The 25,326-nt window shown below is 37.9% G+C and overlaps 1 protein-coding gene across 3 annotated transcripts in view; it reads right to left on the bottom strand.

The window, feature by feature from the left end:
• The window catches only part of MYPN (myopalladin), a 79,498-nt gene that overhangs the window by 41,461 nt on the left and 12,711 nt on the right, over nucleotides 1-25,326 (bottom strand). The window contains exons 1-3 of one of the 3 annotated variants that reach the window (XM_063339067.1): nucleotides 22,605-22,805; nucleotides 11,166-12,104; nucleotides 762-937 (exon numbers count right to left, since the gene is read on the bottom strand). In XM_063339067.1, the coding sequence (XP_063195137.1) occupies nucleotides 762-937; nucleotides 11,166-12,103 (1,114 nt within the window). In that variant the 5' untranslated portion in view covers nucleotide 12,104; nucleotides 22,605-22,805. Of the gene's footprint in view, nucleotides 1-761; nucleotides 938-11,165; nucleotides 12,105-21,639; nucleotides 21,750-22,604; nucleotides 22,806-25,326 lie in introns of those variants that run through there. The other 2 variants (XM_063339069.1, XM_063339068.1) reach the window with 2 other exon arrangements.

Here is a 25,326-nt window from a genome sequence, read left to right as displayed (position 1 = left end):
AATTTATGAATGGTCCCACTGTTGTCAGTGATGGTACCCATAGTGTGTTTCTCTGCCTGAGAAATGGAAAAAAGACAAAAGGGGAAAAAATATTTCTGTGTGTTTATTCTAAATTTGTAATCGTGCTAGCACAGTGATGAATGCAATCTAAAACCTTACCCAAAAAAAGTGTTACAAAGAAATATAATAAATAGACCTCTCTTAAGCCAAGTAGGATATATTAAAAAGCATAATGAGAAATGAGAGAGATCTAAATCTGCAGATATATATTCTGTTTTATATACAGCATCTATTGTGCAACCAAAATATCAAATGGCTGGCATTTTTGTTTTGGTTATAAGGTCCCAATAATGGGTTAGGATGAAGCTATCCTATATTCACTTTTTAAGAATGATTGTAGGAAAGGGATTAATAAGAATTAGACACAAAGTTTAAGTTCTTATATTTCTTCAGAGTATCACAGACAAAAAATACAAAGTGCCATCAGAATCTGAATATTTCTAGACTTTGATCTTGCAGTGAGATATATAAAATCTCTGGGAAGCAAAACAATAAAATTATATGTAAAGGGTAGTCACTTATCTAAAGAATATTTTACAGAGAAATAATAAATAGGTTTATAATGATGAAAAGTGTTGACTCCCTGTTATGTATTTTTTGTGACAAATCTATTACACAGTTAACACACAAAATACATAATAGTATCTTAATCCCATATGACCAATTTCAACAACCAATTTCCACAACAATTCTAACATTACCTTCTATGTAAATCTCTGCAGAGGTGGAGTCTGTTCCATAGATGTTTGAAGCAAAGCACGAGTAACGTCCTGTATCCTCCTCAAAAGCTTCAACAATAATCAGTGAGTGTTGATCACCTGTCTGGATAATTTGAATGTCTGGTGAGTTTTCAAGCTCCTTCCCTTCACAGTACCACCTGCAAGGCAAAAAGTATTGCTTATCAGTGCAAAAAACTTGAGAACTAGAATGACAACGTTCGAAGCCTTTCTGATGATAAAATGGGTGGGTTCTAGCCTGAAGACTGCAGAATACTGCAGGCAAGTGTTGAATCAACAGTCATAGGAATAAAATATTTATGATTTTCATCATATTCAATTACAGCAAATAATAGACCTCCTTTCTTTGCAGTATTTAAACATACTAACAAACGAGTTTGTGTAAGTGACTCTAGCACATATTTTTCTTGATATACAGATTTTAATAGTAGAGTAGAAGAGCTCTGAATTTGAAACACTATCAATCCAGCTCTGAACTTCTCGTGAGGTACATTCAGAGCTGTGTTACAGCTTAAACTGTAGCAAAAACCCCTACAACCAAAGTAAATACGATTCCCTCAATCTTGTGATTCCAAGTTCACGTTGATTACGAATGTGACTGAAATTTACTCTAATGTTACTGTTTGTTTTGCCATATATTTAAGACAATCTGCTTTTTATAAAAGAATGCATAAGTGTATTATAAGGAAAGAGAAGTGATCTATTACAATATAGAGGCACATCCTTACAGGATCATGGCCAGTGAGACAGCTGGACCTTGGAATTCTTTTCTGCATCGTATTGCTGTGTTTCTCTTTTAAACCCAGCCACACATCCAAGAATATATTGGACCCTTTAGAGACTTCATGCTTTCGTCTAAGGGCATTACTAAGTCCCTCAGTGTTCAGAAGGGTTTCAGTAGAAAATGCAGGAACCCAAGCAAAAGTAAAAGCAGCGCCTAAAAAGACAGCTCCATGGGATGTGTTACTGACAGTAACCATCAGCTCAACCTGAGAGCTAGTAGGAGGGGAGAGCAGGCCCGATTGCTATTGCTTGTTAATAAGGAAAAGACGGAACAGAAAGAGAATAAGCAGGTGAGTTTACAGAACCGGATTCAAATTTAATAAGATAGTCTGGGTTTTGTAGAGAAGGTGTAGTACTATGTATAGGGATCCAGAGTTAATGATGAGGGCAATACTCAGAAATACCTGTATTTTTAGATAACTAGCTAAATTTGAAAAGGCAAATTAAGGTGCATTCATCTTCGCCGTAACCTTTCTCATAAATACAGACTGATATAAAACTCCACAAAAATATTTGTGTTTTCTGTTTATTGCTGCTTTCTTAACTATGTATGGTTGATTAATGAGTCTTGTGCATGTGTGGGTGGGAGCTGTCATACTGATAACATTTTTTATTCAATTGATTTTTATAAATGAGTAATTGTTTTGTCCATCTTTATATGGTAATTTTGTAAAAGTACCTGCTAGCTTTTGAGTGCATACAAATGCTATCAAAGCAATGGCAAATGTATTTACTATTGTATATTACAGCAAATAAGATTAGTTGTGGAAAGGATAAGGATAGGTTTTTAAGTAATACATTGTAATAATTCATATTTCCCGGGCCATACTATAAGGTACTTTGATACATTTCCATCTCAGATAATTTAGAAAAACATTAATAAATTGTTTAACCATTCAATTGTATTCACCTCTTGGAAGCACAACTTTTTGCAACAGTTCGTGCTACATATTGAGCATGAAGAAACCGCCAAATTAATATCTTGGAAAAAAACCCCACATTATAAGACAGTCCATACCAATGAAAAACCAGAGTTTAATAGAAGTATAATGTAGAATTGAAAAAGGAGCCGCAAAGGGACTACGAGGTATGAAGGAGTACAGATCTGGAACTTAAATGCTGATTACATAGCTAACAAGTAAACCATGCACTATTTGTGCACCATCCAACTAGCCGTCCAACGTGGCTTTCTTAAAGTAGACAGGGTATTCCCCAGCCCACTTCGAGTCGCACATTAGTGTAATCTGTAGCTCTACAGTCAACTGACTCAAATGTACAGCTTGGAAAGTGTACAGGTCTGCCTGTTACGGGGGGAAGCTCCTGCACTGTGGAATGAATCATACCGCTTAACACAATTTCCCCTTTTAGAAAGGCAAACCTTTGTAGCTAGAAAGCTAGAACTTGAAAGTCTTGGTTTGTGTCTACATCTGCTTGCCTATCCTGTTTTACAAGCCTGCATTGTAACGAGAATTGAAAACGGGTCTAAGAAAATGACTTCTATGAATTTAACATTTCTGATTGCAATGAACAGTCATGTAGTAAATATCATCATGTTAAAAGAGGATGCCAGTGGGATGTAAAATGTCCCAGCTCTCTGCCCTGACATTTCACAGCTGAAGTACAGCTTTGCTTCACTAAAATACATCCACATCCTTCTTGCAGGGCTTTACAAATGAGAAACTGGCACTGCTTCGTGGAGAGAACTTCAACCAAAGTTACTAATTTCTCTTCCATGCGAACCACAGGGCTCTGACAGACAAGCTGTTGCAGATCTGTCTGCAGTACTTTAAAATGTTAAAATCCTGATGCTGACTTCTTTGCTGGAGGTTTCTCTCCGTGAAGCACGAATGGCAGGTTGAAGTGTGTTCCTAGGCCCAGCTGCCCCAGTTCTGGTCTCGTGAAAATGGGTTTGCAGTAGGACACTAGACATGTGGATCTAGGATAACTGAGCCATACAAATTCTCCTATATATAATTTTTGGTAAATGTTAATAACCATAAAATAAGGGACTGGGCAGTTAGAAAGCTACAGCTACCTCTTAAATTGACGCAGATGTTTGCTTGAACTCACTGTGAGCCACAACATTAAGGGAGTATTCATCTGTCCCTCTGAAGTTCAATATAGTTCATTTGCTAGGTTTTCTACCAATCTGGTGGGCAAAATGAGATGCTCCGAGGTACTTTCTGTCAGTGGAAAATCTGCCTAGGACAACACTTTACTTCAGGATAGCTTTCAGCAGACATTCATGCTACTTCTCAAACCTCAATGGAAGTTGTTTAAGGTGCTTCACAATACAGTGTAAACAGTGTTCTGGATATTAACCAAACCCATACAGCATGCAGCACCTTTGGAAATATAAGAGAGAGCTGTCATCATACGAATGGGAGTAATAACATCAGCACATATCCCGGCATGCACATGTAAAAAGATAAATAAGAACTTATGGGGTGTTCTGGCTCAGACTGCAAGTCCACCTAACCCAGCATGCTGTCTTGACAGTGGCCAAAAGCACTTATGGAAGAATGTAAGAACAGAGCGAGTATATACATATATATGTATGCATATTCATCTATTTCTGCGGAGTATCTAACCGTTCTCTTTATCTTTTTAAACTTTTTATCTCTTATCTCTATCTTTTATCTACCATTCTCTTTATCTTTTTTAGAAGGTGTGAAGCAGCACCTAAAAGTAATTTTAGAAAGGGAAAATCACTGGTCTTATAATTATTATTTACAAACTACCTCTCTTTTAAAGGATTTCACTTTCACAGTGCCATTACTGTTCTTTTCTAGTAGATTAGATTGTATGGTTCTTTACTAACATTTAGTTTGCAAATCCTGCTTTTTGTTTGTGTCATCTGTATTTTGAAAGAATTGATTTACAGTTCCATTCAAAATACATTTCCTTTAAAAATAATGATCTTTCAAACTTCTTCTGATTGAGCTGTAGTGTTTGTATTCCATCATAGATCAGTCAGGAACCTTCAAGTCCTCTAATACAAACCTCTTCGAATGGAAAGAAAAGCTACATCTGTTTTAGGATTTGCCTATAATGATTTTGCCCAAATCTGCTACTTTTCCCATTAATAATTAGATACAGTGGAGGTTTTTTGACTGGCTCCCCAGAAGTACATCTTACATTTGCTTTTCTTTTCAGTGATGTCCTTATAAACGTGTACATACAGAAACCATAGCTAGTAGTGGGGTCCTTGGTATCCGGAACACAAACATCTAGTGCCTGGGATAAAGGAACAACTCTGCCACAAGTATGTAGAGGAAACACTTTGCAGTCCCAAGGGAGAAGTATGGTAATGTGTGTTATAGGGTTGATTGAAAAGGTCCTTTGAAATAGATTAGTGCCGTTTTGAAAATCCAGACCAGAAAAATATATAGGATTCCTGTGATCAAGGGATTTTTTCAATTCTATGTACAACATGGATTATTCTTCTGTTGTTTTCAAGATTTGCAATTGGTGATAATTGACAATGTCATATTTTCAGGAGAGAAGACCTAAGGTTCATGCACAGATGTATGACTACAAGCACAATTTGGGTATATGAATGTACAAGTCGCGTTTTAGGTGTGTAATTCATGTAGGCATCTGTGTACTTTGGGAGATGAGTCATGGCACTTACTCATGTCTTTTTATATACCTACCTCATGCCTCTTCCTTATAATGTAGTCTTGTTTTAGCATTCAGCTTTAGCACATATGAAAAACTATTGAAGAGAATACACAAGTTCTAGGATTTGAGCTAATTTTCAGCAACATTTTTCAGTACAGTGATATTATATATTTAGCCACACAAATGTGGCTCCTCACTGCTTTAAGTGACACATAAAGCAAAACACATTACACAAAATACTGCGATATAATCACTGGTAAGATATAAGAACTCTTTGTGTTCCTACTGATCAGCTTTTCCAATTAACCTGTTATGTTTGTCTGGAGATAAGTCTGTATTGCATGCCTTTGTGAGGCACAATTCTAATTTCCTATAAGCAAAATAAAATACACCATGTAAGCTACTTCTTCCAGTTAACTTTGGTAGTATGTGACTAGTATATTCCTTTAGTAGACTCAAACAGGCAATGAGGCAGGATTGAGTTAATTCTTTTCTTTGCATTTATTTTTTCCTTTGATAGTCCAAAATTTGCAACGTAAGCGATTTAAAACTTTAGGAAAAAAACTGTGTTTCAAACCTGTGTTTAGTTCTCCTGTTCAGTGTGTTCTTTAGTTACTATTTTCACCATAATGTTAAAGCATTTTGAGATTAAGCCAAGAAAAAGTGCGTGTTGCATGCATGTTATCTCTTCGCAATGCTTGTAAATCAAAAACAATTCTCTAGTGAAATTAAGCTTTATGTGAATATTTGGTATGGCCATATCTATTCCTTGCTTATTAACATTTTATTTTATTCTTACCATCAAAACGTTGTGTGTGGTACTAATGAAATGTCAGTTCCAAGGGGAGTTCTGACATTGGGATACGTGGTATGACTGAAGTAGCAATACTCTCTGTCACTGACATTTCATTCCTGCCATGAATTGTAATCATACAAGGCAGGTTCACATTAAGCACAAGCGGTGTCATCGCTGTGCCAAATACATCCTAGGTTTTAATCCATTGACTTGACTGGAGTTGCATGTAAGAGAAGTTTAGCTCTCTAGGCTTTGAGCACTAAAACAGATAAATGTTTTCATTTGGCAGCCAGGAAAAAAAGTCTTAATCAATCTTACGTGACTTCAGTCTCTAAAAATCTATGATTAGTTGCAGATCTAGTCTCCTTAAACAAAGCAGCGCTAAAACACACTTTTTAAGCTTTGTATGCCTATGTTAAAGAATGTTTTCATGGAAACCTTATGACATACAGCCTGTTTTTAGAACATCAAATCCTCATGACACTTCCAGGATAGCTGTGTATGCCAAACCATGCAATGTGATTCATAAGTAAAATTAACCTAGGAGTGATGTGCCAAACAGTTTGGAAAAATGTAGGCACCTCTGAACTTGAGGGAATAAGGAGTGCTCTCCTCACAGAGAGGAATGAATGTCACACCTATCATTACTCATACAGAAACAGAACTGTAGAAGGAAGCATGAGAAGGAGGTCATCAAAACCTTTAACACATTGGAAATATGCTACGTGCTTCTCTTAAATGCTTATTTCTAAACTGCAGTATAGTCAGAGTAAAGTAATCAACCAATAATTGTAGTAGTGCTCTGTAATTGTGAGCTAATGTTTGAGCTAGCTAGAGGCACACATACTATAGTATCAATCTGTGTTCATCTCTTCTGTGACACTGCATTCAGCTGACGATACTGAAAAATAGGTAACGTTTCATTGAAACTTCTTTCTAGACAGGTAGGCTTAACGAGCTTCCTCTAACATGTGGGCTTGTTAGATTACGGCTGAGTTATCTTAAAAAGCATTTGGACAGGTCTATCTGTATTCAGCCAAGCAGGATTTAGCTTTCCATATACTGATATTTCAAATCAGTTCCCAGTTTCTTCTCTTGCTCCACTATCCTATTTTCTGTCCCTCAGTGAACCCTTGTGAATGCCAGAGTTACCTGCCAAGGCTGTAAATTTTACTGCTTTATCACTGCCAATGATATTTTGACCCTGATCCATCATGAATGTCATTTATGCCATTTTTTACTCATCAATTTTGGTTTGTACCGTCTTGCTTTCAAACGTGGTATCTATCCATCATATTTTCCAGTCCTTTTCATTCCTGTGATCAAGCTCTTTCTGAATCTCCTGTCTCTAGTTTCTCTTTCTAATCCCCCTTACATCACTTTAACCATATGATTGCTCCTAGTGTTGACTGACATTACAGAGCCTGTTGAATCTTGTTCTTGTTTCACAATGCGCTGGGTTCCCACAGTACCACTTCTACGTTGTAACTGTTTATATTAGAAGCATTGCAAGTAACTTGGGATTCCATCCTGTGGTTAGGAAGTCAAGGGACACAGGCAAGCACGCATTAGCACATGTGTGTCCAAAGGATGCATGTTTACTGACCTTGATCATTCAGCTAAGTTGAAGGAAGAAGAAAACATGCCTTAAATTCAGTTAGCATTAAGCTTTCTTTCATCAGTTGCCATCTTGACAGTTAGTCCTTTCCTGAGATTACTGATTTTTGTGTCTCTCTTGCTTAGCTATTAGAATGCTTCTCTCCTTGCCCAGCTCCGCAGATACTGAACTAACTCACCACAAAGCTTGGAGAACTGTTACCCTCAGAGCAAGACAGCTGCCGCTTCTGAGCCCAGTTCTCGACACAGTTCCACAACTATGGCCAGCAAGATGCTTCCTTCACTATTTTGGAAGCTTTGCACAGCAGATCAAAGACAAGCATTATTTTTAGTGAAAAAACCCTGCGTTCTCAATGGTCCCTGTGGTTAATGGAACACATACCCCAAACTACATTATATTTTCTGGTTTCCTTGTGCTGTAGCAGTGACTAAAAAGTCCACGATCACTGGAAGCACATGAATATTTATCACTCAGGCAAGTGAATTTTTTTACATCCTTCCTTAGTGTTACTCCTACACATTGGTGGAGTTGAAAGAATCTTGGATGAACAGGACAAAAGTTTTGTTAACAATTATCATCAGGGAACTCTGTTCAAGCAGCTAGTATTCCCAGCTTTCTCCTTAATACAGCATGTACATGCACCCACACACACACAAAAACACAAGGGGAGAGAGAGTTCAAAGTTATCCCCTTGTGATTTATCTTTTATTTGTTAGCTTAAATTGTGACACTGAAAGCTGAGCCTGATCTTTTTCTTGAACTTGACTGCTTGGGACTGATTTTCCCTATGGGACTTCTTTCTCCCTGTCCCTACTTCCCTTGACCTCAGGGCATCAGCATTTGTTTGTGTTAGCTCCTCTAAGACCCTGATCTGGCTACAAGCATGAGTCAGTAAACCAAGCGTGCATTTCTCTTTGGTGCAGTGTGTTATCGTTGGAAAAGTCTCATGGATGCTTATTCTCTAAAAGTGTAACAGCTCCTGTACTGACTGTCATTCACATAAGAAGCTTATTTTATTATTTACAGTATGCAAAATCAAATGTTGAAATAGCAATTTCAATGGAAAAGCTTCAGTTTTGTTGGGACAAAAATAGACCCAAGTTACAAAGATACCTGTCATCCAATTCCAATCAAGCAGTCCCTGAATTGGGTACACAGGCATCCTGGCCATCCCTGGATACTTCGCGAGATGAGTCATTGTTCCTAGGTTCTCCATTTTGCCCTTGCGAGGCTTCAGTGACTTTATAGTGTCAGCTTCTAATTCAGATCGTTGTTAAATGCCTAAACTTAGATGGCATGAACACCTTGTCAGTTTTATGTATGTGTCAACAGCATGGGCATGATGTGCTGCTATAAGGATGGTGGTGTGGCCTTCTGGAGAAATACATAAAATTAACATTGTGCACTGGAATAAATATCTATAAATGAGCAATTCAGTGTTCACCTTTTCTGGATACAGGGAAAGCCAGATGGAGTTTATGTACAGGTCTCTATACATAAGAGAAGATTTCAGTTGTTTTCTTTGTATTATAAACTATGAATGATGAGAGAAAAACAAATATTTCTCATGTCCAGGGATCCTACTGACATTTTTAATATCAAAAAGATTTATCAAGGGAAGCGCTTGGAGAAATAAGTTGCAAAGTCTTTGTAAGCAAGAGAAGTCTTCAGAGACTGCTGCTAATATCTGGGGGATGATGATATTTCATATCTATTTTCTGTCAAAAAAAACAAATTTCTGGCACTGTTTTCTCTTTTAATCAGATTCCTCTATGAATTTAAGGGCTGAACACAATACAACATTTATAATGGTATAATATCCACCAAGGGAATGCCTCCAAATTGTTAATTAAAACAGTGAGTTTAGGCATGAAGCATAGTAGAAAGCATATCGTTCCCAAACAAGGTATTTCCCCCAGCTTTAGAATGGATTCCTGTTCTATAAACAAATTGTTCAATCCTTTGGAAGTTCACATTCCTGCCATGGACAAGAGACCCTGCTTGGCACTATGGGTCAAGCTCTTGTTAGGGACTGAGAGCCTACGTGATACTACTGAAGGCAGACGTGGGGCAAAATGGCCTGGCAGTCACAGTTCAGGGATCCTATGAACTGGGTAACTTCCTGTCTTCATGACAAGGCTGTCCATAACAAGAGGATTAATTTGTAGATCCTTGTTCCTATGTAATTAATAGCACATTTTGAAAGTGTTTTCCTTCTGAAAAATTAACAGCTGGTGTGCCAGAAATCCAAGGGAGTGGAAGACAAAGATTCTTTACCAAAAAATCTGTGGAGCTTCCATCTTTGGATGTTGGGATAGTTTTCATTTGATGATTGTGCCTATTAGTTCAGTGAGAAAGATGATAAAAGGTGGTGACTGCAGTAGAAGTGGTAGTAGTGTTGTACTCAGCATTGTTGAAGTATATAAGGAATACAATGAGCTGACAAGTGGAAAAAGTGGACCATCTGTGAAGCACTGAGTCCTTTAATTAGACGCTGAAGATGCAAAGAGTTCTTTTCAATATTTAGAAAAGCAACACAGAATTCTAAAATGCCTATAAAAGGATAGGCAACCATCTAGACTAAGAGTAGCTATTTATGACACTGCAGATATTAGGATGCAAATATGTATAGTACGTCTCTAAAAAATGGATAGAGATTTCCTTTCTATTGGATTGGTACAGTCCCAGCAAAGGAAATGTAACTCCGCCACTGTAAGTGAGAGGTAAATTTGACTAATGAGCTCTATATGAACAAATTTAGATTTAGAAATGCTGATGAGATCTAAGAATTTTCAAGATGAATTTAAAAGTTACAATAATCTGTTTCTCATTCCACTGATGTCACTGATGAATAAAGTGTAGCTTTTTTACATTTCTTTTCATCTCCAGTGATCTTGGCAAACGTTACTTATTTAACTTTCAAAATCCTCATAGATATAGGTGGAAACTGAAGCATCAGAATTAGCAGGCTAGTCACACAACATGAATAAGTGTCAATTAATAAGGGTGTCTTATACGTGATAAAACAGAAGTGTTTTTTCTAAAGTCACAGCAGAATCATTGTCAGAATCTGAATTAGAACCGAGCTGCTTCTGGTTATTTGTATAATAACTTAAATGAACTCCTTTCCTCTCTGATGTTTTTGATTTATAGGATCCTGTGTTCACTCATCTCAAATACCTTCAGACATCAGCGTGTCGTATCGTGGCCATCAGTGGTTTTAGCCAGTTTACACAATCAGTCTTGATTTCCATCAAGATAACATTTCTCACTAAGGAGTTAGCACTTTCTTTTAATTATGGAAGTACAGTATTTAAAAACAGTTCTCTAGAACTCAAGAGAGTAATATGTCCCAAAATATGATGTCTTAAAATATAAGCAACCTTTTGTATGAGTTAAAGAGGCAATTTTTTTTCTTAATCGATTTTAATAACCAAGATCAAGAGACTTCTGCTACAGATTACTGAAACATATGCATACCCGGAAAGAGCAAGGCATACACCTACTGTTACGGAAATACAAAATGACAAGCGCAGAATACGTTTACCTGACTTCAGGTGCCGGGATTCCTACCACAATGCAGTCCAATTGCACTTTGGTTCCTTCGGGAACTTCCCTGCTCTTCAATTTTTGAGTAAAGCGTGGTGGTTGTCCAATAGGCTCATCAGAATATACGGATGCAGATTCTGATTCTGTTTTTAGCTCTGCACTTGTTAATTGATTGATAGATTCCAAGTTTGCCGCCTGTTGATCATCTGTTTGTTCAAACGTTTTCTCTGCTTTGTTTTCCAGGTCTTGAGGTACTGGAATGGAAAGCCTTTCTCGGTTTTCTGATGTGCTACATAGGCTAGAGCTGCCTTTTTGAGCAGGCTTATTCTTAGAATCAATTTTGCTCCGGTAGTTTTTGCATGTTCGGGGCCTTATTCGTTCAGAGTTGTGAGCTTTGAAAAGTGATGAGAGCTCCTCAATAAAATCTGCCGCCTTGTTTAGGAATTCCTTTTTTGATTCTGATTCAGAAGGGAGGTGTTGTTTCTTTAGATCTTGAGAGCTCCCTTTGGAGCCCTTTGTATTTCTGACATGGTCCTGACAAAAGTTTGACTGTGGGCCATTGTCTGGTGTTTTCAAAGCTGTGGACTGGGCCATTTGTTTGTGTTTTCCTGTGTTTTTCAGATGATCTGGGGGATGCTGTGAATGTGCCTGAAGCTCATCCTGTTTATTTTCCAGTGGATTCTGGTCAATAGCTTGTCTTGCCAGGTTTACACTTTCATCTAGCTCTTCTTGGCTCAAAAAGGCAGAGAGATCTGGAAGGTCATCTTGGGCAGCTACTTCATCTGAATCACCGGAAGCATTGCCGTAATGGAAATTGTGAGAAGCTGCTTCTGATCTGCTTCTTTCACTCTTCCCTTGACATTTAGTTTCAGCTAAATAACTTTCTCTCAGAAGTTGAGATATTGAAGTTGAGGATTCTAAACTGTCGTCTTGCATGCTGCCAACACAAAGGACAAATAGGACCATACCTTATCAATAGCAAATTTTTTGATTGCACACAATTACAGGCTTCTGAAAAGCAGAACACAGGATTTTCAAAGTGCATCTGTGTGCTGAATATCAACTTGTAAGTATGGCCTTGTTTTAAAGGCCTGCTTCTGTACATACTGCCAGATACTGTGGCCTTTACCCGGTAAATTCATCTTTTATCACTTTCTACCATTGGTAGCCTTACATAGCTAAAGCAACTGCAAGTGTGGTAATTTATACTTTGTTCCAGTATAAACTTCAACTACAAAGCTATTAACTGAGTTTCAATGTCTATTCTTTATCATTGCTGATGTGTGTTTCCAGCTAAGAAACAACCTCATCAAATAGATGAAATGCTGCGTTTTTCAAGGACTCAAAATTGTGAGAGAATAACAGTGCTTTTAAATTAAGTAAATTTAGCTTGAAAGACACTGAAATAGTAAGTAAATGAACCCTCAAAAATGTTTGAGGGATGACAGGAGGAAGGAGAAGGGGAGAGAAGAACAAAAATTCTATAATGGCAATTTTTCATTTAAAATGCTTAAAGATATTGCGTTATAGGAAGCAATAATGGTGCTAAATATTCTATACCTTCTTAAATTAAGCATTATTTCTAATAAGCTATTTAAAGTAAGTAGAGAATTATGTCATTATTTGATACGAACGTCACTTGTACTACAGGCCTTTAAAAATCACTAACTCTGGTCATCCTGATTCTGAAAAAATGTACCACAGATGAGAAGACAGTATCAGAAAGCCCATACTTAACCTGCATGCCTGATATGCAAAGCTAAAGTATCCCTTTTGATACTTAAGTAAATACTTCTGCGTAATATTCTCCCTTTTATTTACACAAGAGCCATTATGAATGTAGAGGGATTCAGACATCCTATTAACACACTCCTCTTAAGGTGCCTTAAATATGAAGGCAAATAAGACAAATACTCTTCACAACCTTTCAGAGAGCTGATACCTCACAGCTAGTGAAACAAGTGCACGACTATTTACTGGATCTGTCTCTCAGAATATGCAGTGCACAGTGTCTCTCTCCTACATGGTTTATGGCCTGGCAAGTCTTGCTGTGATGGTTTCAAATATTCCTACCCCCAGGTGTTTGATTTGTCGCACTGCAAAAGGTTCTGTTCCTGTTGTGGCATCAAGAGAAAGCAACATGTGTGCCCTTGCCTCAGCCATTTCCATTCATAGCCTTATGCGACAGCTTAAGTTGCCAGAGAAAGAAAAGAAGGGTAAAAAAGATATCTCTGCTGTGAAAGGCTTTCTGCTCTGCTAGTGGGACAGTTGTCCCTGGAAAAGGGCAGGTAAAAAGCAAATGAGGTGGTGATACCTCGTACTGCTGCGGTATTTCTTCCTGGAATGTGAGCGACAGCCCTTCTTCCTTATTTACAAAAAGGAAAGCTCCAATTTAAACTATTCGTATTCTTCTTCAATGAATGAACATAAAGCTATCATATTCTGATGTGCATTTTGAGACCTTAATCCCTCTGCCTGAGGCACGATTTTTAATATTGAAATTCTTTTTCTTACATAAATATTTGGCATTTTAGATTTATTGATTTTGATTTATTTATTGATTTATTACAATCAGTAAAACAACAAAGGCTCACAACCAAAATATTTGTAAGTTTGTGCCTGTATGAAAAATGACAAATAAAATATCATATAAATGATATGCTTCTAAGCACCCGATCTAGTCCCTGCAACTGAGCCAGGGTCTGCAATACTAATTGAACACTTGGCATTAAATTATCTGTCAGGGTGTTTCAGTGAAGCTGCTGCACATAAGAGAATGTTGATTTGGGAAGCCTACATGAGATAATGCAAGCTGTTTCATGACTGGACAGAGTATGTAATTTAACCTCTTAAGAGAACAAAGAGGTCTCCCTCAGGCTTAAAGTTCCCGCCCTATGGATACTACTTTTGCTTGCTCAGCTTTTGCTTCTTAAACAGCTGTGCAACATTACTGAAGCTGAACGTGTTTAAGGGGTTATATTATCTTGTTTATGTGCTGATAGCGTACTATGTGCTGTAAAGGTCACAGCTAAAGCTACAATTTCAGCTCTGAAGAGTTTAAATACATTCTGACATAAGGAGTTTGCAGCCTGAAAGACAAATCTTGCACCTGAATGAACTAGAATATAGCTGTAACACAGGGCAAACTTGCTTTAGACCTCCTCCCCAGGTATCTACTTAAAAACAGAAGGGAAGAAGCAGAGCCAGAGCCAGCTCTTCTCTCTGCACCATGCAGCTGGCTTAGCCTGCAAAGAGAGAGCGGTGTGTGCTTTTAGTGGGATGTCATAGAAGGTACAGTCTCTCAGCATACCCCTGGAGGGATGCAGCTCCACACTAACCTCTCTGCATGTGGCTTTGGCTAAATTATAACTTCCAGCTCTATGTGTCTCTGTGTAGCTTTAGGTGCTGCGGTGGAAGGCTGTATTTTACACACTTGGAGGAGTATGTATTTTACATGGTTGCAAAATTTAGCTTGCAACCTTTCTTGGCCACTCTTTCTGAAACATTTCAGAATGGCATATCTTCATTTCATCTTAATGTCTGTAGAGGTCATCAGAGCTGAAAAAAGATGATGTGGGTCTTCAGAGAGCACTGGATGCTCTATGGAGGAAACACAATTAGGGAAATAATACTTGTGTGATCAAAACCTGCCAAAGTCAAATGAAATTGAAGAACTGCAATGCTTTTGTTGAGAGGGTGTATGAAAATCATCTGATTGTGACTGTTCGGGGTTTCATTTTCCTCTGTTGTACAGATAATAGCTTGATTTTCTGATTTAAGTGCGATGTCCACTTCAACAGAGGTTGTTAATCGCAGTGCAGCTTTTCTGCAGATGACAATAGTAAAGTAACTGTTCAGTGTGGTTATTTGAGACTTTGTTCTTGGTCCTGCACATCTTTTGTTTATCTTTTTAACATAGCATTGAAACACGAAGGAAATAATTTCTGCTAATGTGAGAAATAATTTCCTTAAGGAGTATTACTGCAATATGAAGAGATGCTCTCAAAGAAGATGTGTTTAGATTGGCAAAATAGCTTTATAATTCTAGTTTGCAAAAAAGAGGAAATTAAATTAGTCCAATCAAAACTTCCATGTGCTGATGGTTCATTTTGTCTGGCTGTAATGCAGTTGTATAAAGCATCCTCTTTTCGGATGAGCAGGATAGACAGCAGGGCCATACATGGAAGAGCAAAACCCACTTGTCTGTCACAGTCCTGAGTGAACATATAGGAAGTAATTGGACAAATTGCTGGTTCAACCCTGTCTCTGGCCTTCTGTGGGCAGTTGAACAGATGTGAATGGGAGAAAACAAGCAGTTCCCAGCAAAGGACCTGAAACAGCTTCTTTCCTTCTGCCCATTGGAGCAGAAGATGTAGAAGAGAGCGGAGTGCTCCTTCTGCTGTTGGGAAGCAAGATATTGATGAGAATGGATCTCATGCCAAATTCTTAATCCTTAGAGTGCTGTCACTTTTCTTTAGAGCTCACCCAGGGTCAAAATATTATATCTAACTCTTCTCTATTTTCAGCTTGTGTAGAAGATGATAACTTTTTATTCTATTTTTAGTAAGGAAGAAGTTGGGTACTAGTCAAATGTAGCGCTTTGAGGCAGTGCTTGGCTACTGAAGTTTGAAGATACTTTGAATTATGTGATATTTCTAATTTGTAATTTCTAATTTTGAGTTTCAGCAAATGTTGCTGTGAGGCTACCAGACAATCCAATTACAATTATTAGTTATGCCTTGCTTATGCCTTGAGACATGTCCAGATTCTTTTCTTTTTTCTACAAGGAATTATGCTCTCCAAGGACTACAGAGGGCTGATAATTGAAGGAAGCACTGGTTAGGCTAAGCCATTTGAGATTTCACAGTCAGGGGACAACAGCTTTTGTTCAAATAAGACCAAGCATGCAGCCTGACAGGGTCTCTGGGCTAGATAGCGATAAGGCTGAATTCAATATATTTTCTAAAGTATCTATTAAGCCATCTTTCTAGTGAGTGAAAAGATGTCACCAGAGGAACAGCTATGCTATTACAGGTTTAATTAATGATAATTAATAATAATTTAGCATTTCTATTGACAAAATTGGAATTTAAGCTCTAAAATTAAGATCTGGTCTTGAACTCAGTCTTTCTCATTGCCTGACTTTCTGGATTGTTTGGACCGACATGTGGAATTGGCCTTGATATGCCTTGAGCCTTCCTTTTCATTTTTCCTGATTGGGACTTTGGAACAGAAGTGTCTTTGTGGCTGCACAGAAACCATCCCACAGCCCCCCAGTGTGCAGGGTCACAGAACACGGGCTGTGAGTGGCAATGCATGGCACACCGCTGCTGTATCATGGAGCTCGCAAAACTGATACAGTAATTGCAGGTACCTCTCTTGAGCAGATAAGTGCAGATGACTCTGCAGAGAACTCTGTTGAATAAGCAGTAAGAAGGACAAACCCTAGTAAAAACACAGTAGACAGCAATCTGTGGTGTCAATGAAAGCACCAATAATTTTGCAGACTGGAAAAATCTATTTTATAATGAACCAGTGTCAAGGGGAGGAATTGCAAAGCTAGTTACAAGTAATAGCTCTAAACTGGTGGTATTTGGGATTGGAAATGAGATGACTGACTCCAGCAGTCAGCAGTTCTCTACTGTTGACTGGTTCATTACCTACAGCACCAAACAAGCGCATTGAGGGCAACGTTTTTTGCTTTCTTGGGACACTAACAGCAGTGAACTTGGGCACCTATTGTATCGAGAGGCATCAGAGGATATCGTGAACAAAACTGACTGCATTAACTTCTTCAGTCTACTAATTCAGTTTCCACTAGCCAACTAATTGCACAAACTTTCTGAGTTTCCAAGAGCCTATATTTATGACAAGAGATCTTTAAGATAAAATATTCACGAAGGTAGAACTAGTTTCCACAGCTTGTTTTGGCAGTGGCTTGGCCTGAAAATCTTTACGTGGAAGAGAGGAAAATTGCACTGCAGGAAGCTTGTGCAGTGTGACACCGAACCCTTTAATTTCCTCTTGTTTGAGGCTGGTTAGACTCATTGCTGAGTCATCACTGAAAGAATTTGAGCTTTTCCTAAGAAAACAGCAGTAGTGAAATCTCAGCAAAGCTGAAGCGAATCCGGATGTATCTGAGTGCAGATCCTCTGTTTTATTTGGTGAGAGACAGCTTTGAACGCTTGATGCCCTAAAGGTGTTTTTTTGCAAACACTCCTCTGTGTCATAATAAAGAGGTTATCTGCAAATAGCAGATGTAATGCAAAAAGCATTTGAACGTCTTCTTTGGCCTTCAGTTGTAGTTAAAAATGAGTAATTTTAGGCAGTACATGTTGTCCTTGTCTAGCTTTTCAAGCTACCATTAGTTTAATTGAGACTGCTTTCTTATGAAACCCCAGTATCAGCAGGCTCTGGACCTGTATGCCCAGCATCTCTGTTTGGAGACTGGAAAGTTTAGCAGATATTAGAGGCTATATCCTTAATTTAGTTGCACATAAATTGCATTTACCTATACGCTGTTGAACACTAACAGTTATACGGGTGTTTCAACTGTATGATTCCAGCTATGAAAAACAAGCTAAGAGGTGACACAAGCGATCTGTCTTCCAGACAGTTAATGATCACAATCACATTCTTACGTGCTTGCAGGAATTCCCACTTAGCAGTTGCCATTGTCACCATTTCCATTACTGCCCGTTGACAAGCTGTAACTGCTGCAAGACAGACTTTGAGACTCCAGACATAGGAAAGGTTAGGCTGGAGCAGGGGATTAAGGTCTAGTGTGTGTTTGGGGATGTGAGTAAGATGTTTTTAGTAATTGTGTTTGGAAAACTATGTACAAGAAGGTGGTTTACTTTTCTGTTTTAGACACATTAGTAGCTTTGAATTCTATTCTTTGTAATGAATCAAGAAAGCAGATAACTGAACTCCATTTCCAAGTAACGTAATTAAATAATGGAAAATATAGAGCCTCCAAGCCCAGGAGTATAACAACTTCTGATGGAAACAAAATACCTCTAAGAACGAGCAGGCTACAGGTTATGTCCAGATTTAGGAAACATCCTACTTCTTTATATATGTTTTTCAATATAATCTTTTTAATGTTCTAAGTATATGTTGCATTTTCTTCCATCTCTAGTCTGTTTTACAAATTCCAGACCTTAAAACTCTTACTTGATTGTAAGTCTAAAAGAGGCTGGAAGCTGTTTCTTGGTCACAGTTATATAGTTTTGTAAATAGTGAAAAAACTGCTGGTGGTGGTGTTTTAAGTATCTTCACACGCTGCTGCTCTTTGCTTTGATGTAAATACCTGCTCAAGGGATTTTTTAATTGCTGTTATAACTGATGTATGGTGAATACTGCCTTTGTTCAGAAAAATGAGTAGAATCAGGCCCTTTTCTGTAAATAAAATCTCTAATAGCCCGGCTTCTGCACTTAGATACATTGCAGGATAGACCTGGAGCAACTTCACTTAAACTAGGCAGGATTTACTTGTAGCTGTGAACAGAATTACTAACTCCCACCTTGAAGCCCCTCTATTTGTAAATGCCACACGGTTAAATTTTCTAAGGAATTTTCAGGAAAAATGCAAAGTTTTCCTCTACAAATTTAAATCTTAAACATTGAAAATTGTTACCTATACAAGAAAGTTCCCTTTTAAAAGGAAGGGAGAAAAGAAAGGAAGCGAAGAAAGGGAAGGAAAAGGAAAAGGTAAATATAGAACATCCAATATTTAGAATTTTGGGGAAATTTCTTTATTTTTAATAAATTTTTAGTGGCTTGGGAGTTGAACAATGCCTCATCTTTTGAATGCTTGTGATAGTGGATTGGGGCCTTAACTGGTAAAACTACTTATAAATTCCTTTTAAACTGAAATTGCTATCTGGATTTTCATTGGAAAGGGAATATAGAATTGAGTTATCCATATACAGTTATGTATGATCTATATTTAGTTAAAATATTATGCTAAAGTAATAAATAATTTGAATTTACAGAGAGATAATTTAACATGTGAATATTTTATGAACATTAGGTAAATAATCTCAAACCACAAGCAAGTGATTTGAAGCTGGGAATATTTAAGCGTCTGGATTTCTGTAGCAGAGGATCTATCCAGACTGCTTTTTGTAGTGATGTTGGTCTCCTCTAACACAGCTCTTTTCCTCTTGTCTGGAGGTGTTCACCATTTCACCCACAGGCATTTGAATGTGCCTCAAAGTGTACAGTTGTTAAAGCCTTAAAAGCACCCATTTTGCTTTAAGAAACTTTAGTGAGCCTTAAGAGCACCTATTTTACAAGCAAACAGTGATTATTTGTCCCTATGGTGCTAGAAATGTGAGAGATGAAATGCATTCTTCATTACCACTGTATTTCATCCCTAACGTCTCTTCCCTTTCCTGCTGACAGCATAATCACACAGCCCACAAAAGAAAAAACAAGTTGGAATTCATCATCTCAGAAATGGGATGGGATAAATCCTCTCTCCAGGTCATTTTGGTCAGTAGAACACACTGCAAGAAGCCTATGTGCACTTGGAGTTATGCCCTGGCCTGAGACCTCTTGAACTTTTTCACCATTTCCTTCATACTATCATATAATGAAAAGAACTTTTTTCTTTTTACTCTGATCACAAAAAGTCTTTAGTTTTTCATTATTACTACTGTCCCTTAGTGTTTGTCCAAATGAGAACTGAGACCCTTTCTTACCCATGTCTCAAGTTCTCTCTGCCTCCTCAGTGACTCTCCTTGAACTGCAAGGTAAACAGTATCTTGAAAATTTAAATGGAAACTGAAATAAATCTAATCTGATTTTTAAATTAGAAGGTCAAAAAGGAAAACAGGTGAGGGCTGTCTTTAGGCCTGCCTGGGATGCTTCTCCATCCTCCTCTCCCATTGGCATGTGAAGGCCAGGCCTCAGATGTCAGGACAAGCTCCGAGTGTAGTACTTCAAGTGCTCGTAATGTAGGATAAGGTTTTGTTGATTCAAGTAATGTGTATAGTCCAGTTTCCTTCAAGGTTTGCCGATACAAGAAAGACTTTATATGAAAGGCCCAGAAAGATACAGCAGAGGTCCACAGTTTGGTGCTGAATTGTACATACAAAAGTCCTCAATGGAAAATATAATTAACAGGCAGCAATATTCATTTATCCTGGTCCAAACACAGGCACACCACTCTGCAGGACTTTCATAGCTAAAACTGCAAATCTGGTTTCATGGGCTGTGACCCAAATGATTTAAACTAGCTCATTTGTATTATTCTTGCCAGCAGTATGTGCGAGCAGTGCAGAAATCCACAAGTGCATGTAGTTGAGGACTACTGTAAAGTTTTAGTTTGAGACCGAACCTACAGCTTAGCTCTCAGTGTTAAAAAGTAATTTATGTATTGCATGGGCTCAGTCTAGACTGACAAATTACAGCACTGCACAAGGTACCGTAGTGAGAATTTGCACAGCTTAAAACACTGAGCAGAAGTCTCAATTCTACCCGTGCGTGTAGGTGGCACCAATGTTAAAGAACTCATACATGTGTATCTGAAGACTGGGCGACCAACTGCTTGTGTAGCCAGACTGAACAAGCATAAACTGGGCAAAGAAAAGCCCTGAAAAGCAGGGGTATGCAAACTATGTGGCGTTTGCACATGTTTTTGTCTGGTCATTTCAAATCTATGGGCTGTTTTGCTTTTAAAATGAGATTCAGTTTTCATACAAATTCTGTTTCCTAGTGAAAAAGGGAACTCAAGCCTTAAATTAGACAGAAAATAAATCTGACTTGCATTTTTCCCCCCAAGGTTTTTCAATTGTGCTTTTCTTTTTTCACATTCTCACTGTATTTGTTTCTTTTTGTCCGCTGTTCTGTCATTTTTATTCTTTTTCTTCAGTCTTCCCTCAGAACATTATAACATAAAAGTCTTCACATTTGAATCATATTTTCAAAGTACAATGTTTAAATAAGATTTATATTAGGCAGAATTAATTTGCCTGTCTCTGTAGAATTTTACAGTTTATGAAAACAAGTACTAAACCAATTAAGTTTTAAACAGAAAAGTAAACAGATTTTTTTTCCCCCAGTGATTTAGATTATGATTTACATTGCATTGTCCAATTGCTGTTATGGTATTGTGTAAATTTTTAACAAACCATCTTAATGTTGTATTTATGTGCAAATATACCTAGAGTGCTAATTCTTAGCAGCTGTTGATCAGAAACATTCCTTCAGTAGCACAGCAAGACCTGCTGTAAAATCTCTACAGAATGCACAGGAATAGCAAACCAGCACAGAGCTTTGTCTTTCTTTGTCTTTGGTAGTCTGTCAAATACGAAATCTAACTCCTGAATTGCCTATAAATAATTGCTGATAATAAATATCATTCTGCTCAGCTACAGGAACTAACACACTTCCTATTGCTGTGTAATTTTGTTAGCTGTTTCTGAAAGAAAAAAAGAAAGACAAAAAGAAAGAAATATCCTGACCTTAGGAATCTTCAGGAAGTGTAGGAGAGGGAGAAAAGCAGAGCTGAAGTTTATGAAATTGTTCCATTAACATTTGCTGATTTTGTTTCCACTCTTAAACTCTAGAGCATCTTCACAAATGTAAACCTCACGACCAAAACAAAATTACTGATAAAGTAATCGGTGTCTTTAGCTTGATTTGTGTAATGTTCTATTGACGTAAACTCAAGAGCTACTCCGTTCTCTTGTCAATTGTTGACATATTATTTTGTAAAACTTAAGACAGGCTTCTGATTACTGCTTAATGTTGCAGTATATTGGGCCAAACATTTGCTACTGACAGTCAAATACTTTTCTGAGAGAGAAAGAGAGCAAGGGAGATAGTGAGAGCTCAAGGGTGAGAGCTATGCCCTTCTAGCAGGACTGTTTCTGCAGCTGTTGTGTACATTAATCCAGAGAGCAGATCTCCCAGCACTAAATATAGCCAGTGGGGTCATTTTACACGACAAAATAAATAAATAAATAAATAGAAAGTATTTAACTATGGGGTCACGTTAAATTAGGTTTGATTTTCCTTAAGAAGGAAATCCAAATTATGGCATCTTGGTTTAAGGCTGAATACCAGAATGTAAGTATTTCAGAACATGGATGGAAAATAAGCGGGAAGAAGAATACAGTCCCGGCAAGGAACTTTTCAGGTCGTTACAATCTTCTGTTGACTCTTTGGAGGAGTCAGACTGGCTCCAAGGGATTTTGAGAACCCCACCAATGCTATTTAAGACCTTTATACCGCTGCAGAACATTGTTTCTCTTTCTCGGCAATGCACATGCCTCAGCAGAATTTCAGTCAGTCAGTTTAAAAATGATTTGTTCCCTGTATATGTCTCACCAGCAATAATTAGCATTCAAATATACATGCTTATCAAACCCTTCTGCATCTGTGCTGCAAAATCAAAATGTAGACCAATCTAAAATTGAGGGATTACCTTTTTTAATTCCTCCAGATGTTGCTGCCCAGCCCTGGCAGTCAGTAGCGATGACAATTATCCAGAAGTGTGAGATTAAAGTAAGGAAGCGAGGGAATTCTTTGAGTCCTCAGGAACAGAAACAGCTAGGAGTCCATACAGTGAAGGAAGTTAACCTTCGTTATTATGAGGATGGCTGTAAGAAGCTGGACAACCTGTCACCACCGGAGCAATAGCATTTGTCAGTTTGCAGGTCCCAAGTTATTTTGAGCAGCGTAAACCATGTGCCCGCGGAGCATTCCACCTCATTGGCCAGGGAATCCACCGCTCCAGCAGCACCTATGGGCACCCAGTGCCTTCTCCTCACTCATGAAACGTCCCCTATAGATGCTTATGTGGGTTTTGCTGATTCATCCAAGAGGCGCTGTAGTGGCATTGTATTACTCTTGTCAGCCGGTTTAGACTTCAGCCCTTTAAAATTACTAGTTACTGCTATTGTCTTTGTGTTTTGATCAGAACTCGAAGATTACAGTCACTGGGAAACCCATCAGCCGGTAATAATGTAAAAGTTTTGCAACTGCAAAGGCAAACTCAGCAAACGCGTGTGATTTAATGGTAAAATATTCCTGACTTCTTTGAAGTGTTCAATTTAATAAACACAGTGCAAGAATGCAGAAATCTTTCAGGATGGCCTCTAACTACAAATCCTCAAAAAGCTAGAACTTCTAACTTGTGATTGAATGCACAGAAATAAACTGTTGGGGGGAAAGTAATTAAAAGAGGCAAGTGAAACTTAGCTGTAAATAAAACTGAGATATAAACATAGGTGGAATAATTTAAAAATCTCTTAAGCGGTACACAGAGAAACCCTGTTACTATATAGTATTTTCTTTCGTAAAACTGACCTACTGGTTAAAACCTTGAGTGACTAAAACCTACCAGATCACTTGGAAAATATAGAGACTAGATTTTATTTGCTACTCATCCTGTACACCAGCAACAGAAAATAATCTGTAATTCTGAACAGTTAAGTTTACCAAAAATGCTGCTTGATAGTTGATATATTGTGTTATTAAAAACGCTCATCACAATTCAGATTTTTAAAGATTACTGGAATGTTACGCATTTATTATGGGGAATTGATATACAGCCCTTTCCACAGCTAATGATGTAATTAGCTGGCTTTTTGACTTTCTCCCAGTTCTCTCAAAATGTTATCGAGTGAGCACCTTTGCTAGAGTAGAGGTACTCCTGTGGGATGTAGTTCTTCAAAAAGACGTTTTCTGAGGCATAACAGTGTGAAAACTCAGAGGTAAAGGCAATTCTTTTTTGAAAAATTTCCTGATGCATTGGGGGGAGTTTTCTTTTGTTTCTCTCTCTTTTTGTGAAATATCATTGTTGGAATAGTTTGTGAGCATTAATTTGCGGTGTGGTTTCTTCAGTGATATGGAAAAGTTGTATGGTGAAGTCAGCTCTTCTTTTAGGGACAGGTTAGGCATTTTATGGGTTGGGTGATGTCTAATGTAACTTTATGCCTGGAATAGAGATCCAATGTGTCCTTTATAATATCTGTAACAGTAGATGTGAGCCTTACAGTGCTGACAGGAACTGCATGTTGATACTGCACTGCACGTTACTGTGGCTTGGACATTACAGTAGCTGTAGGCTACAAACTCTGAAGCCTGAAAATAAACTCTAATGTATCAGATGAAATAACTGTAAATCTATGTAGACTTCTGCTGAGATGCAATGATTATAAAATGTGCATGGAGTCTTGCTGAGCTGTGAACTGCTGTCTGTGCATGATATGCAAAATTAAGCAATCCAAAGTGACTATTCGATCTGATAAAAAAAAAAATCTGCAAAAATTTTCCACTTTAGGAGAGAGTTTTATATAAAATGCTAGAATTGCAAAATCATTGAATAAGCTGTGCAACAAATGAGCTAAGGGTTATGCAGAAAGCACAGCATTGAGAAACCATAAAAGTTACAAGCCTTTACTGTGGCAAACAGGCTGACCATTGTAACAGCAGGTGGTACAAGGACAAAACTTCCAGGAACCACAAGAAGTTGGAGGGTACACAGTAGATGTGCCAGGTCTTACAGAGCTGTCATCTTGGTAGAGCAACATTAGAGAATTTGAGATTCACTGGTTTGCAAATAACAGCATAAAGCCCATGAAAATACTGTTGTTCCTCTGTGTGAATTGCAGCTTTTGACTGCTAAGCACTAAAAAAACACTTCAAGATATCATGACCTCCAGCTTTATGTCCTTTTGTCTTTGCTGGCCAGCAGAAGGGAACATCTGCATCCCTAGGATAAGGCATAGTGTCCTAGAATAAATTACATGAGCACTAATTCTCTCCAGATCTTGTCTGTCAAAGCCCAAAGTACTTTTACAAGCAGAAGGAGTGAGTCTTAAAATGGAACTTTGTACATGGCTGGTTGGCTGTTATGCCGTAGTAGGATTATCAGACTGTAATTGTAAACCTTCAGGATTTATCATAAATGGAAAATTCTTGATTTACTAGATATTAGGATGAAATTAATACAATCCCATTAATGGCACGTGCTGAACTATTAATTGAGAACTGAGATGGGTTACACATTATTTGGGAGAGAACAATTATTAGACATCTGTGTGGACTGCCCAAAATGATATGAGGAGTCTGTACTGTCTTCTGGGGGTCCTCTGAGGGCATCCCTTAATCTCACACTTATTGTCCAGCCCGACAGTTACCCT

Source organism: Chroicocephalus ridibundus, chromosome 6 (assembly GCF_963924245.1).
Source record: "Chroicocephalus ridibundus chromosome 6, bChrRid1.1, whole genome shotgun sequence".
Classification (NCBI taxonomy): Eukaryota; Metazoa; Chordata; class Aves; order Charadriiformes; family Laridae; genus Chroicocephalus; species Chroicocephalus ridibundus.
This window is presented reverse-complemented; position numbering and strand designations above follow the sequence as displayed.